Genomic DNA, 14,438 nt, shown 5'->3' with positions numbered 1-14,438 from the left:
GTTTGAGGAGATACTGAAAATCTGCCACGAGCACCAATAAACTTAAAACATCCAAGTATTAATCCCTTCAACTCTAAGTGAAAATATTAAAGCACTGAAAGTGTCCCCAGAATGGGATGTGCGCCACATCCATTCTTTCTTCTCAATCCCAAGAACATAGTAGTGTTAAGAACCATGAACAAAAATTTAAAGAATCTGAATGCTAGTCTAAGTTCTGTTACCAATTTTCCAGTGACTCTCCATTCCCCAGTGAATGGCCATTTCATTTCTCTGGAGTTTAGTTTCCCCTGCTGTTAACATTGAGATGACACTGACATTTCATAAATTTATCTTGACAATTTTTAACACACGAGTGTACAAAACTGGAAGGAAAGCTTTAAGATTATGTAGTAGAGGCTTCCAGGTCTGTGGCACATGTAATTTGTAGCTCCCTCAAGTACTCTCAAAGAATCCCATTAATCACTTGTGGGGTTAAAATGTAATTGTGTGTCCTTATGTCACATCCCATTCCCAGACCAAAAATGCCTTACACAGAGTACTTTGAGTTGAATGAAAACATATTACAAATCCTACACTTTAAATAAAAACTGAGAGATGTTAAGTCTCAAAAAGTTGTGTGGCTTGTCAAGGCTGCCTGGAGCATGGCACTGCCAGACCCGAGGTGACGCCATAGACAGGCTCTGTGTCCTCTGTGGCTTAAGAGCTGTGTGAATTCCAGGGGTCCACAATCCCTGCACCTCAACTTTCCTAACTTGCAAGGTGGGGACAAAACCCTTCCTAAGACAGCTGTGCAACAAAAATGCTGAGTGCTTTTCCTAAAGCTCTTCTTGTAAAGGGCATTTCAAATTTATAAAGTTCTAATGTTTACATGTTTATCAAGCCAAGTGTCTTGGCCACATAAAGCTGGTAATTTTAAAATACCTGACTTACTAACTGAAGTGAAACTCAATAACCACTTTAGCTAGCAATTAGGTCAACCTGAAACAGTATTTTAGGAGTACAAGGGTCCTACCTCTACTTGAGAATGAAAAAACAGGTTAAACTTCTAAGCTAAAAAGTCTGTGCCTCCACCACAATGGAAGTTCAAGGAGAGACTGTGTGATAGCATTTCTCACCAGTCTAGTGTCAAGCTTTAGTCAAGATTAAGGTATCTTAAGACCTGTATGTTATTGAACCAGTCCACTTAACGATCACTTTTGGTCCTGGACACCAAGCTGCAGGTGGTAAAATCTGTGAGGGGCTCAAGTCCCCATCACTAGAGAATGAGCCTAGCTGGGGATGCTAAGTCTCAAGAGAAGCCTTGGTGTGAAAGCAGACGGGAGAGCTTAAGGGTTCCAGCCTTTTCCTTTTTTAAACTCAGATGGAGGATTTTTTTTTCGATTTTAAAGAATACTTAAAACTTTCTTAGTAATAATCACTAGATTATTTCAAGGATCCAGGTTGTGCCCTGAATTAACATTTTATTGTATCTAATACAGAAACGGTATTCAGAAAATGTGAGGACATGTATAAGCTCAGTACCTACTGAGTGTTAAATATCAACAACACTCCCATAGGGTGCCTCAAGCTACATCCTCCCAAGTTAAGCACAGGCCTGACCTTTCATTGGTCAGGTACCACACTAAGGAAGACAGTATTTTGGTCTGCTCAGCACCCATACAACCACCAGGTGTCAGGAAGAGTGGGTCAGAGAGGTTATGCTGACTGGGTTCACAGAAAACAACTGAAAATCCATGAGTCTTATGTGTATACTGCAAAATATATAATGGAATCAGAGAGCAAGAAAACACTGTGCTAGGAGCACCTAGGTGGTGTACAACTCTTGATTTGAGTTCCAGCCCCGCACTGATAACACAGAGCCTGCTTGGGATTCTGTCTCTCCCTCTCTCTGCCCCTCCCCTGCTTTCTCTCTCTCCAAAATAAATAAACTTAAAAAACAAAAAAACTTACTGTTTAAAAATGCTTCAGTGTTTGAAACTAAAAACAGGATTCAAAATGGTAACCTATTAAACAGCTCCTTCAGAGGGGGGAAAATGAAAAACACACATGTAGACAGAATATCCCCAAAGCAGCATTTATTTACCCATTGAATTCCAAAACATTTAATTTAGAAGTCTGGCATTTCATAATCACCCATCTTGATTGACATGGGCTGACACATGGCGCTGTCAGGATACACAAGGACAATAGCCAAAGAGTTACAAAAAATAAATCCATGATTCTTAAACAATTGCAACCCAAAAAAAAAAAAAGTTACAGATATCAAAACTTTAGATGCATTGCATTGAAAAAGAGGGTTTGTGCACATCATAATTTAAGGAGGCAAAACAAGGCGTTACTGAAACCTCACATTAAACAGTTCATTATGAAGCTGATGGAAAGGAGAGAGTGGTCTTTGTAATCAGCTTCCCTTAACAGTTTTCCATTAGAGGTGGGAGGGGTGAATTCATTTTTTGCATGCACAAGATGTACTGCTTAACAAAACACTATTGGCTTGTTTTAAATGGATCATTTAAATATCAATTGTAGCCTGTGTTGGCTAATTCTCCTTTCTAAACTTCCCCAATGCTTTTGCTTGGATTTCACATAGATCAATAGGCATAAAATGCCTCATTCAGAACCCACTTTTCTGCACAATTCGGAAAGGGAGCCCCTATGGGCTTAAAGCAACCGTCAATCCAGCAATGCCCATGAAGATTTATCTGAACTGCTTCCCAAGGAGCAGGAGAGCAGATCTGAGTAGCTGTGCTGCCAATACAGATAGGTTTAGCACTAGATATTTAGTGATTGTGGCAAGGAAGAATCGGTGATGATGGGGGTGGTGGGTGAAGGAAGGGCCAGGGACCCGAAGACTCTTCAGTTGCCTTCTCCTGCTTCTTCATCCTGCTGGTCGCTCGTCCAGAGGGTGAGGTTGTCTCGCAGCAACTGCATGATGAGCGTGGAGTCCTTATAGGAATCTTCGTTTAGTGTGTCCAGCTCAGCTATGGCATCATCAAAGGCTTGTTTGGCTAAGAGACAGGCCTGCTCAGGTGCATTCTGGATCTCATAGTAGAACACAGAGAAGTTGAGGGCCAGACCCAGCCGGATGGGGTGCGTTGGCTGCATGTGCTCTTTGCTGATTTCAAAGGCTTCCTTGTAGGCAGCCTCAGAAGCTTCAACCACACTGTTTTTCTTCTCCCCAGAAGCTACCTCTGCCAAGTAGCGGTAGTAATCACCTTTCATTTTCAGGTAAAATACCTTGCTCTCATACTGGAAATCATTGCAGTTCTTGATGAGGAACTTGTCAAGCAGAGCCAGGACATCATTGCACACTGTTTCCAGCTCCTTCTCAATCTTCTCCCTGTAAGCTTTAACTTTCTCCAATTTCTTTTCATTTCCATCAGCCATGGTTTTCTGCTCAATGCTGCTGATGACCCTCCAGGAAGATCGCCTGGCACCAACCACATTCTTATAGGCCACAGAGAGGAGGTTTCGATCTTCGTTGGAGAGAGGTTCATTGAGCTCCGTCACCTGCAAAATCCCAAAAACATGAAGACTGAATCCAAAAATATTAGAAATCTTCCTTTGAATCTAATCAACAACATTGCTCAAAAACAGGATTATGGGGGTGCCTGGGTGGCTAAACGTCCAACTTCGGCTCAGGTTATGATCTCACGGTTCATGGGTTTGAGCCCCACATTGGGCTCTGTGCTGACAGCTAGCTCAGAGCCTGGAGACTGCTTCAGATTCTGTATCTCCCTCTCTCTCTGACCCTTCCCTGTTTACACGGTCTCTCTCTCTCAGAAATAAATAAAAAACAGGATTATGGACAAGCCATACTAGGGAAAACCAATCAGACATGCTTCCTGTCTGAACAAAGATTATAGTCTAAACAGAAGAAATAAATACTTGAAATAAAATATTCAGTGATAAGGCGTTCGAGAAATTCCTATTTAAGATGTTGCCTTCATCGTGACAGAGGTATAGGGATAAAGATAATTGTGCAAATACGGTGGTGGTACACAGTGGCAGATGAAAAAGCCCTGAGGTTCAGCTATTCTGCATAAGGTATTGTCAACATTGAGATCAAACAATTCCTTTGCCAAATGTTCAAGGATTATAAACTGGAAGTACATTCCAGATTCTGCTTCCAACTGTATATTCCAAAAAAGAACCAATCACACCTCCCTCAAATACATATTAATAGGTAAGAGCTTCACAGATGAGATCAAACACAGATCAAGTGGCCAGAGTTTTGCCCTGAATTGTTAACAAAGAGAATCCCACTTGTATACCCAGGCCTCCCCCAATCTAAATGGATGCATGAGTGACAGTAATATGGCCCCAGCCTCTGCTGAAAGGAAGCACAGTTACTCAGCAGTAAGCTCTACTTTGACTTACCTGACAGGAAACCCTGACTGGCCATCAAGGATGGAAGCACCAATTATTTTAAGTGGAAATGTTAAATTTCAGAAGCTGTAGCTTTCTTTAGGTAGTTCTCCATGACACCAACTCTAAGTGAGTCAGCTATGTAGTTAGCAGAAAGATCACTGGACTTTTTGTTCAATTGTGCCCCTTAAGCTATGTTGAAGTCCTAACCTCTGTACCTATGAATGTGACCTTATTGGGAAACAGGACCTCTACAAGATGTAATCAAGTCAAGATGAGGTCATACTGTATTAGGGTGGATCTCAAGTCCAAAGACTGGTGCCCTTATGAGTGAGAGATTTGGAGAGACCTACGGAGAACACCATGTGATGATGGAGGCAGAGATTAGTGATGTGTCTAAAAGCCAAGGAAGGTCAAGGATTGCCAAGAGACACCAAGAGCTGAAAGAAAGGCAAGGAAGGATTTTTTTCCTTAGGGCCTTCAGAAGGAGCACGGCCCTGCTAACACCTTGATCTTGGACTTCTAACCTTCCCAATAGCAATAATTGTTGTTTTAAGCTACCCGGTTGTGGTACTTTGTTTGGCAGTCCAAGGAAACTAATACAGGTTTGGAACCAGAAAATTTTGGTCTGGGCCCCCGCAAAGCCACTAATTTGCTAAATCAGCCTCTTTAATAAAGTAGGGAGATTCCTTAATTATATGACTTACTGGTAAGTCTTTAATTTTCAGAAAAGAAGGAAAAACACTTAGGAAACCATAAAACACTGAGCAAAGAAAAATATTACTTAACCCATAAGGAAACTCCTATAAGTGAGGGGAAAGGGGTGAAAGGCCAGGTGTAAGGGAGAAAGTTATTAACAGCATATTAAAACAGACATGCTTTTTAAAAAATTTTTTATAGTTTTTAAATTTATTTTTGAGACAGAGAGACAGAGCATGAGTGGGGAAGGGGCAGTGAGAGAGAGGGAGACACAGAATCTGAAATAGGCTCCAGGCTCTGAGCTGTCAGCACAGAGCCTGATGCAGGGCTTGAACCCACGAACCGTGAGATCATGACCTGAGCTGAAGTCGAATGCTTAACCGACTGGGCCACCCAGGCACCCCTAAAACAGACATGCTTTACCATGGATTGAAAAGACTGAGTAATGGAGAACCAGAAATTCTAAAAAAGAACCAAAACATTAACTCAAGAACATAAGCAACAAATATAGTCATTATGTGTAAAATTAGAAAACTTGTGTCAAGTTCTTCTACCAGCAACCCATCCCCACCAACATACCCTGGACAAGATAAAAATACCATACCAACTCTGTTTTCTAATTTCTCCATTTCCCTATCCCCATTACCCATGCTCTTTTGCTGCAGACCCCTACCCAGGATTGTCTCTCCTCCTCTGCCTACCCAATCAACCCAACCCCACTTTTTACTTAGGTGTGGTCTTTGGCTACAGGCTGCCTCTGCCCATTCCCTAGGATGGCTGACTGCAAACCAGGTTCCTCATTCCTCGTCATAGACATGAGTGGTCTCTACACTTTTCTCAATGATCTACCTCAGTCCAGGGCAATCTTCTCTCTACTAATCCAAAATCCATGCTCCCTTCAAATCCAGGTGAGGACCTGTAACCCCCACTAGTTTTCTCCTCCAGTGAGTTCCTTTAAACACATACATTAGTTTATTAGAAATATAAAAAGACTTTATAAATATTTGTTAACTTTGTCTCTTAAGGAAGCAACCCTTATAAATAAAAATTCCATCTTGAATCCTCTGACAAATCTCAGAATGTTTGAATCTTCTTGATTGACTCACTTTTCCAGGGCAATATTCAGTGAAACAAACGTGAGGCAAGCACAGAATTTGAGAGCTCCTTAGATCCTGCAGTAAGTATATCTGACTAAGGCACTTGACATTAAAATGCAAACAATATCCAAATTTTTTTTTAAATAAAATGCAACAATATCCATAAGAGTCACTATATACTTCACCCTGTGGCTAATAAAGCTGCTTGTTAAGATTGCCACAAAGACACACCAAGATAACTCTCCAGAGTGTATCATTAAAATTGAGTGCATATGTGAAATATGTTTATATATCACACAGGGTATTTGTATGATGGACAGTATCATTACTAAAAATAACAACAACAAAAACACCACCATAAGACATCTGGAGTTTAGCCTGAGCTGGCTGCGTGACCTTGTCTGGGAATCAAAAGTAAAACAAGGGGCATCAGCCTAAACAATTTCCAAGGACCTCTTTAGCTCTAATATTCTAGGATTCCATTTTCCTGAGCAACAGTAAAAGGTGTGGAAAGGCATAAGGTTGATAATATTAGTTTAAATGAAATTTGGGTGTATCCATAGGTTTCAGGAATTCATGCAGCTCTTCTCCATCAAGAATAAACTGCCCAAAATGGCTACAGGGCAATGTTTATCACACCTTCACAAGCAAAATCATTTACTAGGAGTATTAGTGTTTATATAACAATCATCTGGTTTCCTGCCAGTCTGAATGAATCACTATCAGCATCAGCTGAGTGTGACTAACAGCTAAGCAAGCATTGTTCTTAGAACCCCAGCCAGGGCCTAACTAGGAAATAACTGGATACGTTTAAATATAGTATTTTTTAATGCTCCTGGGTTACAACTCAGTTACAAAAGGGAAACTTATGGAAGGAAGATTGTTTTATTACTTGGTTAGATAACTAAAGGAAACTGAGCATTCCCCACATTGGAAATTGATATAGCAAAGTGAAATCAGATGTCCTATTAAAACAAACAGGATTTACAGCCAGTCTTGTTTGGTGATACCTACTGCAAATCACCTTCGTTAATGTTAGCACCAGTTCCCAGTATTTCAAATTCCAGACTATTGGAAGCAGGGCAGCTAAAGCAAGTCCGGTCATATGCTAAAAGCAGACACTGGGAGGAAATGTAGTGCAATGGAAAGGAAAACAATAACTACTAGTGCCAACCACAGCTGGATGGTCATCTGCATGCATATTACACGGAGATGATTTAATGCAGCTCTACAAATATAAGTTTACAAATGGTTTCTAACTGGGAACATGAAGCAAAGACAAGAAACAGAATTTCTGAGATAGAGAGACTGCACAATGGTTCTCAACCTGCTTTCTACTCCAGCCAGTTTCAATATACCCTCATTTCTGCCACACATCAGAGGCCCTCAGGGAAGCCATTCCAGAGACTACGTCTTCAAGTGACTGCACCATCTCTAAAGGGCTCCTCAACTCTGCACACAGCCTCTCGGCCTTCCTGTTCTCCTGCCTACCTCCCACTCCATTTAATCCTACTTACACTCTTTCCGAAAACCTTAAATTGGTGGGCCATTCCCATTTATAAAGGCCCATCTCTCCATCTCCTTTAAGGGTTGGACTCCAGGCCAGCCATTCAACTGATGGCCTTACCATACTGTGCTTGGCTATGCCAACTCCCAGCCCAGGGCACTTGCTTCCACCCCATTTCCTTCACTCTGCTGCTACACAGCAGTACTAGAAATTACAAATAAGCCGGTAGGCTACTAACTCATTTATCTTCCTATGACAACATTCACTGACTCAAAAATTCCTAAGGGCCTTCTCCTCCTAACTCACCAGGCAATAAACTATGTGTGAGTAAAAATAGATTCACTGCCAAAAATAGCACAGGGACTATTTGGGAAAATTTAAAGTTCTTAATCTGGGAAACATCCAACCTCAAAACTAATACTGAGCAAACAAAAAATGCCACCCCCATGGACTGCAGGCCACATCGCCAAAGTCAGGGTAAATGTTATTTCTCCTGAAGGGCACTCCCATCCTTCAGAGCTACATACACACACTACTATCCCATCTTTTATAGTTACCCACACCCACTTGCTACTAACAAGCTTGTTTTTGATATAAGAGTTTAAACAGGAGAAAACGATTCTCATGTACAACTAAGTAAAAATAACTATATCATAAAATCTTTAAGCAGAGCCCTGTATGTATTTAGAGAAAAAAAAAGGGGAAAAAAAAAAGGGTGAGCTAGAGGGATGAAAGCTTTTTTGGCTGACTCTTCCCCAAGTTACTGTCCTCAAAGTGAGGATTCTGCCTGGTCTCAAGCTGGCAAAGCACCCACCTGTCACCAATTGCCCAGACCTGGAAAGACCACTTCCTATCCTCACCAGGGTGAGGCTGCAGTTCTAGAAGTCCAGAGAAGCTAAACTTCAAGCTCAAAGCAGATGAGTTCAGGTAGTTAATATCCACTTGAAGCTTAAATTAGTCAAAATAGCTACCTCTGTATCATGAAGAGATTGCCTTTTCTTGCTCCTGACATAACCGAACATTTTTGTAGGGATTGGCAAGGATTAAATACAACCCATCTGAATGGTATTACTGCATGCTACTGTCCCTGGAGGCACCAGCGCTGAAAGCTTCAGAAGTTGTGCCAAGTTCCGATCGCATGGAAATGCCAACACCCACCACCACAGGGGAAAGCCACTGCAGCCAGGAGTGGGAAGAGCACCCAAACCATGGGGCGGAAGATGGGTGGCCTCAACCAGGACACTAGAAGGACTTTTACCAATAACCTAGACAATGAAATTTTAGGGCCTATAGGCATATAAAATATACTAAAAGCCATGTGGAGAAACAACTCGTGCCAAGAATATGAAACAATTTCTTAAAATACCCCAAATATAATTTAACATAGAGTCCTGCACTTCTTAATTCAGAGCAGAATTCAAATTCAATTAAACCTTTGTTTCGTACACTAAAAAAAAACCCTCCTGGTCTTCAGAACAAGCAAAATCCACATGTGTGAGTTTGCCTTTTACGATCCCCTGCTATAGCTAAGACCCATATGTGGTAGATTCTGTTTTTAATTAAACTTGGCAAAAATGACTTCACACCTGAAAGATGAAATTATTTGTTCACTAAGCCCACTGGTGTAAAGGGCCTGGAAGTCAGTCACCAATGATGACTAGTATACCAGAATATATACTAGAAATATTATTCCTGGGCCATTATTATACAGTGGTTAAAGTGAAAGTCCTACTTTCCAGAGTTCAATGCTTGGCTTTCCAACTTGACCTTGAAAAAATTAACCTCTTTAAATCCCATTTGTAAAATGGAGTTAACAACTATCCAGAGCTAACCCATCCGGAGTTTACTGAATGCCTAATAAGTAAAACGGTAAGTTCCATAAACTCAATGAATTGCAACACAGAAAACACATTTGGGGTACCTCCTCCCAAACCATATTTCTGGAAGCATGACACTGCATTCTAACACTCATATGAAATTCCAGACAAAGCCCCGTGAACTGTTCACCATCTGAAATCCTTTTAATTCAGGCTACTGCAAGAATCCAGAACCTTCTTTCCTTCCTTAGCCAAAATATGGCAAAGGAATAATTACATTACAAATGAGCACTTAGTTTATTTCATATTTCAAACTACAGTACTGATGTGGCTTTAAGATTTCACACTAACCACAATTTTGGTACACCCCAAAATTATCTTTAGTTTTAATACCTGCAACATACAACGCAGGGTAGGTCTTGCCCCGAATCACTCAGCCAAGCTCTTTTATACACCACCTGCTCATTCCTCCACTTCCCATAATCTCACAGCTGTTGGAATAAGAGCCTTTTGCCCCTAGCTGAGCCAAGTGCCTCTTCCTCTCAGACTGTTTAAGCTGCAGCTTTATTTCCTGCACTTAGATTTCTATATTCTTCAAGTCCTTCAGACTTTCTCTGTCCTTTGTCAGCCTTGTAATCAACTACGTATCAATGTTAAAACATACCATGCTATTCCAAATATTCTGTTTTATAAATGCATAATACTACCTCTATGTTTTAATAAAAATAGATGACTTAAAGCAGTAAGAGACATGAATGAATCACCAGACATTTGGTTACTTACCCTCTTACCTTAAATCTTTCAGTCTAATGCACTGACATTTTTATCCCCCTTTATAGGTTTATTTCACTTTCTCTTAATATGGTATAATACCTATTTTTCAGAGTTTATGATTTGTCTATGGTCAGTCCAAGTCTGGCCTAGAAAGGACCTGGGTTCCACAATCTCTCACAATTCTTCTTCCCACTGCTGCACTTTGTAAGCTGCTAGGTATGAAATGAGGAGATCTTGAAGATGCTCCTTTACTTCAGCATTTCTTGCCTCTTCAAATTATGGGGTGAGGCAGGGAACTGCCTTGATTTGAGGCAACACCACTGTTTCCAGTATGCATGATTTTTCTTAAAGCTTACCGACACCATCCTCCAGGTGACGCTGGTAGCATAAGGAACATCAATGATTACAGACAGGCATTATCAGGTGACCATTTAAATTATAAAGAAAACAGAAAACAAGTTAGAATAAAGACTGAGAACTGACTTGATATTAACACCAACATTAGTAATTTTACATTTCAAAGGACTTGAAGCCAAGGGATATTAGTTTTTTTTTTTTTAAATGTTTTATTTATTTCTAGGAGAGAGAGAGAGAGACAGCATGAGCAGGGGAGGGTCAGAGAGAGAGGGAGTCACAGACTGAAACAGGCTCCAGGCTCCGAGCTGGCAGTCAGCACAGTGCCCGACGTGGGGCTCAAACCCACGAACCGCGAGATCATGACCCAAGCGAAAGTCGGATGCTTAACCGACTAAGCCACCCAGGCGCCCCAAGGGATATTAGGTTTTAAGGTTATAAGAGGGGTGGCATCAGAACATCTCCTCACTCAGGGTCTACCCACGCGAGCAGTCTACTTACCAGCCTTTCCACCACCCCGAAGAAATCCCACATAAATCCAGAGGGTTACTAGAATTCCTTTTACAGAAGCTCTACTTTAGGCCTACAATATTAATAAAATGGGGACTGAGTCTTTTCCCAATAACATTATTTAATGCACAAGTATCAATAGGTAAAACATAAGAAACAGTCTTCCACCGACCCCTGCCAAGTCCTTTCCAATGAATATATTCCATTAATTTACATGACAAAAAAACCCCAGAATTTTTTAAAAAGTAGTTACCTTGAGGGAATGGTTTATCACAATTCTCAGATGACAGAATTAGAGCTTGGACTGATTTTTAAATGCTGGATGGCTTATTCAACCCATCAATCATTTAAGATACAGATAGATACAGATATTAGATTCCCAACACATGGAAGGGTCCATTGGTTTGCAACATGCTACCTTAAAGTCTCAAAGAAAATCTGTGAACACAAGTGTCCAGCTGCAGGAAAGCATTATTCGAGACTGCTTTGAAAAGCAGAAAACCAATTTTTTTCTCTCCTCAAACTGTATTTCGTTCTGGTTACATCGCTCAATCCTTTCCTTACTTTCCATTTCTTCAAGTTGCCTCAGGGTTCCCAGAGCTCCAGGATATCCTTTCTAGTCATTTTCCTTTAACCCCAATTCACCTTTATTCAAGCCCCACTCCTTTATTCCCAAAGGGCTCCTAACACTGAGGTCTTCAAGCCCCACTCACAAGGTGAAGGAGGACCTCACTAAAATGTCCAGCAAGGCCTCAGCTGGCACAATCCCAGTACCACGGTTACTGGGGAGAAGAGGCTCACTCAAGTGTGACTTGCTGTATGGTCAGAAGAAAATTAAGCTCAGAACCCCTTTGGAGGAAGTGGATTCAGTTGTTTCTGTAAAATCTGCAAAATTAATATATTTTACATTTGTGTCTTAAAGAGGTCCCCCTAAATTACAAAGATCCCAGACCTAGACTGTCCCTGGTTTAAGACTATCTTAGCCCGTGACAGCAGGCCAGTGCTCAAATCGGGATCACCAATGAATAAACAAATGAGTGGCAGTGGTGGTTTTCAAACACACCTAGGGCAATATGTAACAAGGATACTACAGGAAAGATAGCTCTTCAACTGTCTTTTTTAGCTGGATACATCTAAATATTGACGTCAACAATGCATTTCATATGATATTAATATCAAAAGCCTGAAAAGAAGCTTTTCAAATGATTCTGAAATTTTAGGGAGCCTCTCAATTTGTAGATTTCTAAGAAATCTCACAAGTCCAGCAAAAGGACAAATGAGCCATAATTCAGGCCATAATTATCAAGCTTCAGCCCGCTAAAAATTGCCGTGAGCACTGGTTAAGATGCAGACTTCTCAGTCCCAATCCTAGAGTTGCAGAATCTTTAGGTCTAAGGTGGGGCCCGGGCGGATCCTCCCAGGTCTCGAGAGGATGTACACTGGATGAACATTGCAGGTTGGTGGCCGCCAGCTGTAGCTGGCGTGACCTTGACGCAGAGAACTAACGTTCATTTAGAGAAAACGTAAAATAATGTTGAGAGGCAGGGACAGTGCGAGGACAACCGGAACTTAATCTCAATTGCAGGTGGGGTCTAATCCACGGTATTTGCTAGGGTGTGGCTGGGCAAGGCTCTTTCACCGGAAATCAAGCTGCAGAATCGATCTATAAGGATCTATGAGGGTGTCAGGAATGCAAAAGCATACAGATTTGTCTCGCCAAGAAGTCACGTCTCATTTTAATCTCCAGACAGATGCTCCCCACACCAAGCTTGGTAATCGCGCCCCACACCCGCCGCCCCCCGCCCTCCCGCCTGCGTCCACGTCTAGACAGCAGTGGGGGGCGGGGGGGTCTTCGCACACAAAGCCAGACCCCGGGTATGGGATGACGGAACGAGAACGTTTCCGGCGAGCAGGGCAAAACACATCTGAATCACACACACTTCAGGTAGTAGCAGAGAAAACCAGGAGAGACACGGCGCCACCCACTAGGTGATTCTTTATTACAAGTTGGGGTATGAAGGAAGGCGAGAGAGAGGTGAGCCTTCAGGTCAAGCAGAACGGTCTAGAACGAGGAATGTGGCTCTCTCACGTTTCTTTGGGCACCCCCTCCCCCAACCCAGGGCTCCGAGGTAGGATGCCGCGACCCCTGCCCGCAAAAAGGGGGCACTGTCCCCGCACGCAGGAGGGCATCGTCACCCACCCATCCCCGTGGGGCTCCTTTCGTCCTCGGAGACCCCACCCCGGCCCGGCCTCAAGGAAATGGCGGGGCGGGCGCGGGAAGCGCGGGCTGCTGGCGGGCGGACGCGCCCAGCGAGGACGCGGTGTCGCCCCGGGCCCGGAGGGAGACGCCGCCCGGCCGCCCATCCCTCCCCTACTCCGGGCCCCCCAGCCGGCCACCCGGCCGCCCGGCCTCCCGGCGTGCTCACCGCCTTCATGGCGGAGGCCATGTCGTCGTAGCGCTCCGCCTGCTCGGCCAGCCGCGCCCGCTGCAGCAGCTGCTCTCGGTCCCCCATGTCGCTAGTGGCTCTGCCTCGCCTCACGCCCGCACCGCTCGCCCGCTCGCCCGCCCGTGCGTCCACTCCCCGGTCGCCGCGGAGGCCGCCGCCGCGCACGCGCACTGGCTCGCCGGCCGGCCCAAGGCTGCAGGCTGCAGGCTGCAGGCAGCGCCGCCGCTCGCGCCCTCTCGCTGGCTCGCCCGGCAAGCTGTGGCTCGCGCTGCCGACGCCTCCAAGGGAGGAGAGGCGGCAGCGCGTTGGGGGGGGGAGGGGGGGAAATGGGAGGATGGAGGACGCCTGCGCAGTGGGAGCAGCCGGGCCCGGCAGCAGGGAGCGGCTGGAGTGGGAGGGGGGAAGGGCGGGCCGGCCCTAACGGTCTATTTCAAGGTGACGTCACCTACTATAAATAGCTGCCACCGCCACGGCCCCGCCCTAGAGCTGCGCAGGCGCCCTGTGAGTGCTGCATTTTACCACCGCATAGGTGGAGGTGGGAGAAGGGAGAGTAGGGTGGGGACTGCGGAGCCCTAGGAGGGGGCGCGGTGATGGCGGTTGCATAGGTAGCTCAAGTATCACAGCTCCTCCTTGAAGCGCGCCTCTGAGGTCAAATTGAAGATCTGACTTGAGAAGATCCCAAAAAGCAAATAGCCCTACTGTTCAGAGGAGCCTGGAGCCCGTGTGCCCTGAGGGGCGGGCCAGGACCGCCCCCGCCCTCGCCCTCGCGCCTCCTCCGGCCCAGGCTAGCGACCCGGCCGTGGGGACACACCCTGCGCTTGGGTCTGCACTGGCAGGGCAGGATCGGGGCCGTACTTTGGGGACA

General features: G+C 44.2%; 1 protein-coding gene across 1 annotated transcript; it reads right to left on the bottom strand.

The window, feature by feature from the left end:
* Positions 1-2,058: 2,058 nt before the first annotated feature.
* YWHAH (tyrosine 3-monooxygenase/tryptophan 5-monooxygenase activation protein eta) lies at positions 2,059-13,853 on the bottom strand. The gene is made up of 2 exons (XM_039225912.1): positions 13,553-13,853; positions 2,059-3,510 (listed from the first exon to the last, which is right to left on the bottom strand). The coding sequence occupies exons 1-2, from the start codon at positions 13,637-13,639 to the stop codon at positions 2,857-2,859; spliced, it is 741 nt and encodes a 246-aa protein (XP_039081843.1). The 5' UTR covers positions 13,640-13,853; the 3' UTR covers positions 2,059-2,856.
* Positions 13,854-14,438: the final 585 nt, after the last annotated feature.

Source organism: Hyaena hyaena, unplaced genomic scaffold, assembly GCF_003009895.1.
Source record: "Hyaena hyaena isolate Hyena2069 unplaced genomic scaffold, ASM300989v1 scaffold_19, whole genome shotgun sequence".
Classification (NCBI taxonomy): Eukaryota; Metazoa; Chordata; class Mammalia; order Carnivora; family Hyaenidae; genus Hyaena; species Hyaena hyaena.
This window is presented reverse-complemented; position numbering and strand designations above follow the sequence as displayed.

Bases quoted from the DNA above. Each gene is read 5' to 3' on its own strand.
- YWHAH (XM_039225912.1), bottom strand. From the start codon at position 13,639: ATGGGGGACCGAGAGCAGCTGCTGCAGCGGGCGCGGCTGGCCGAGCAG. The intron at 3,511-13,552 runs GTGAGCACGCCG...GGGATTTTGCAG, and splicing joins TGGCCTCCGCCATGAAGGCG to GTGACGGAGCTCAATGAACC.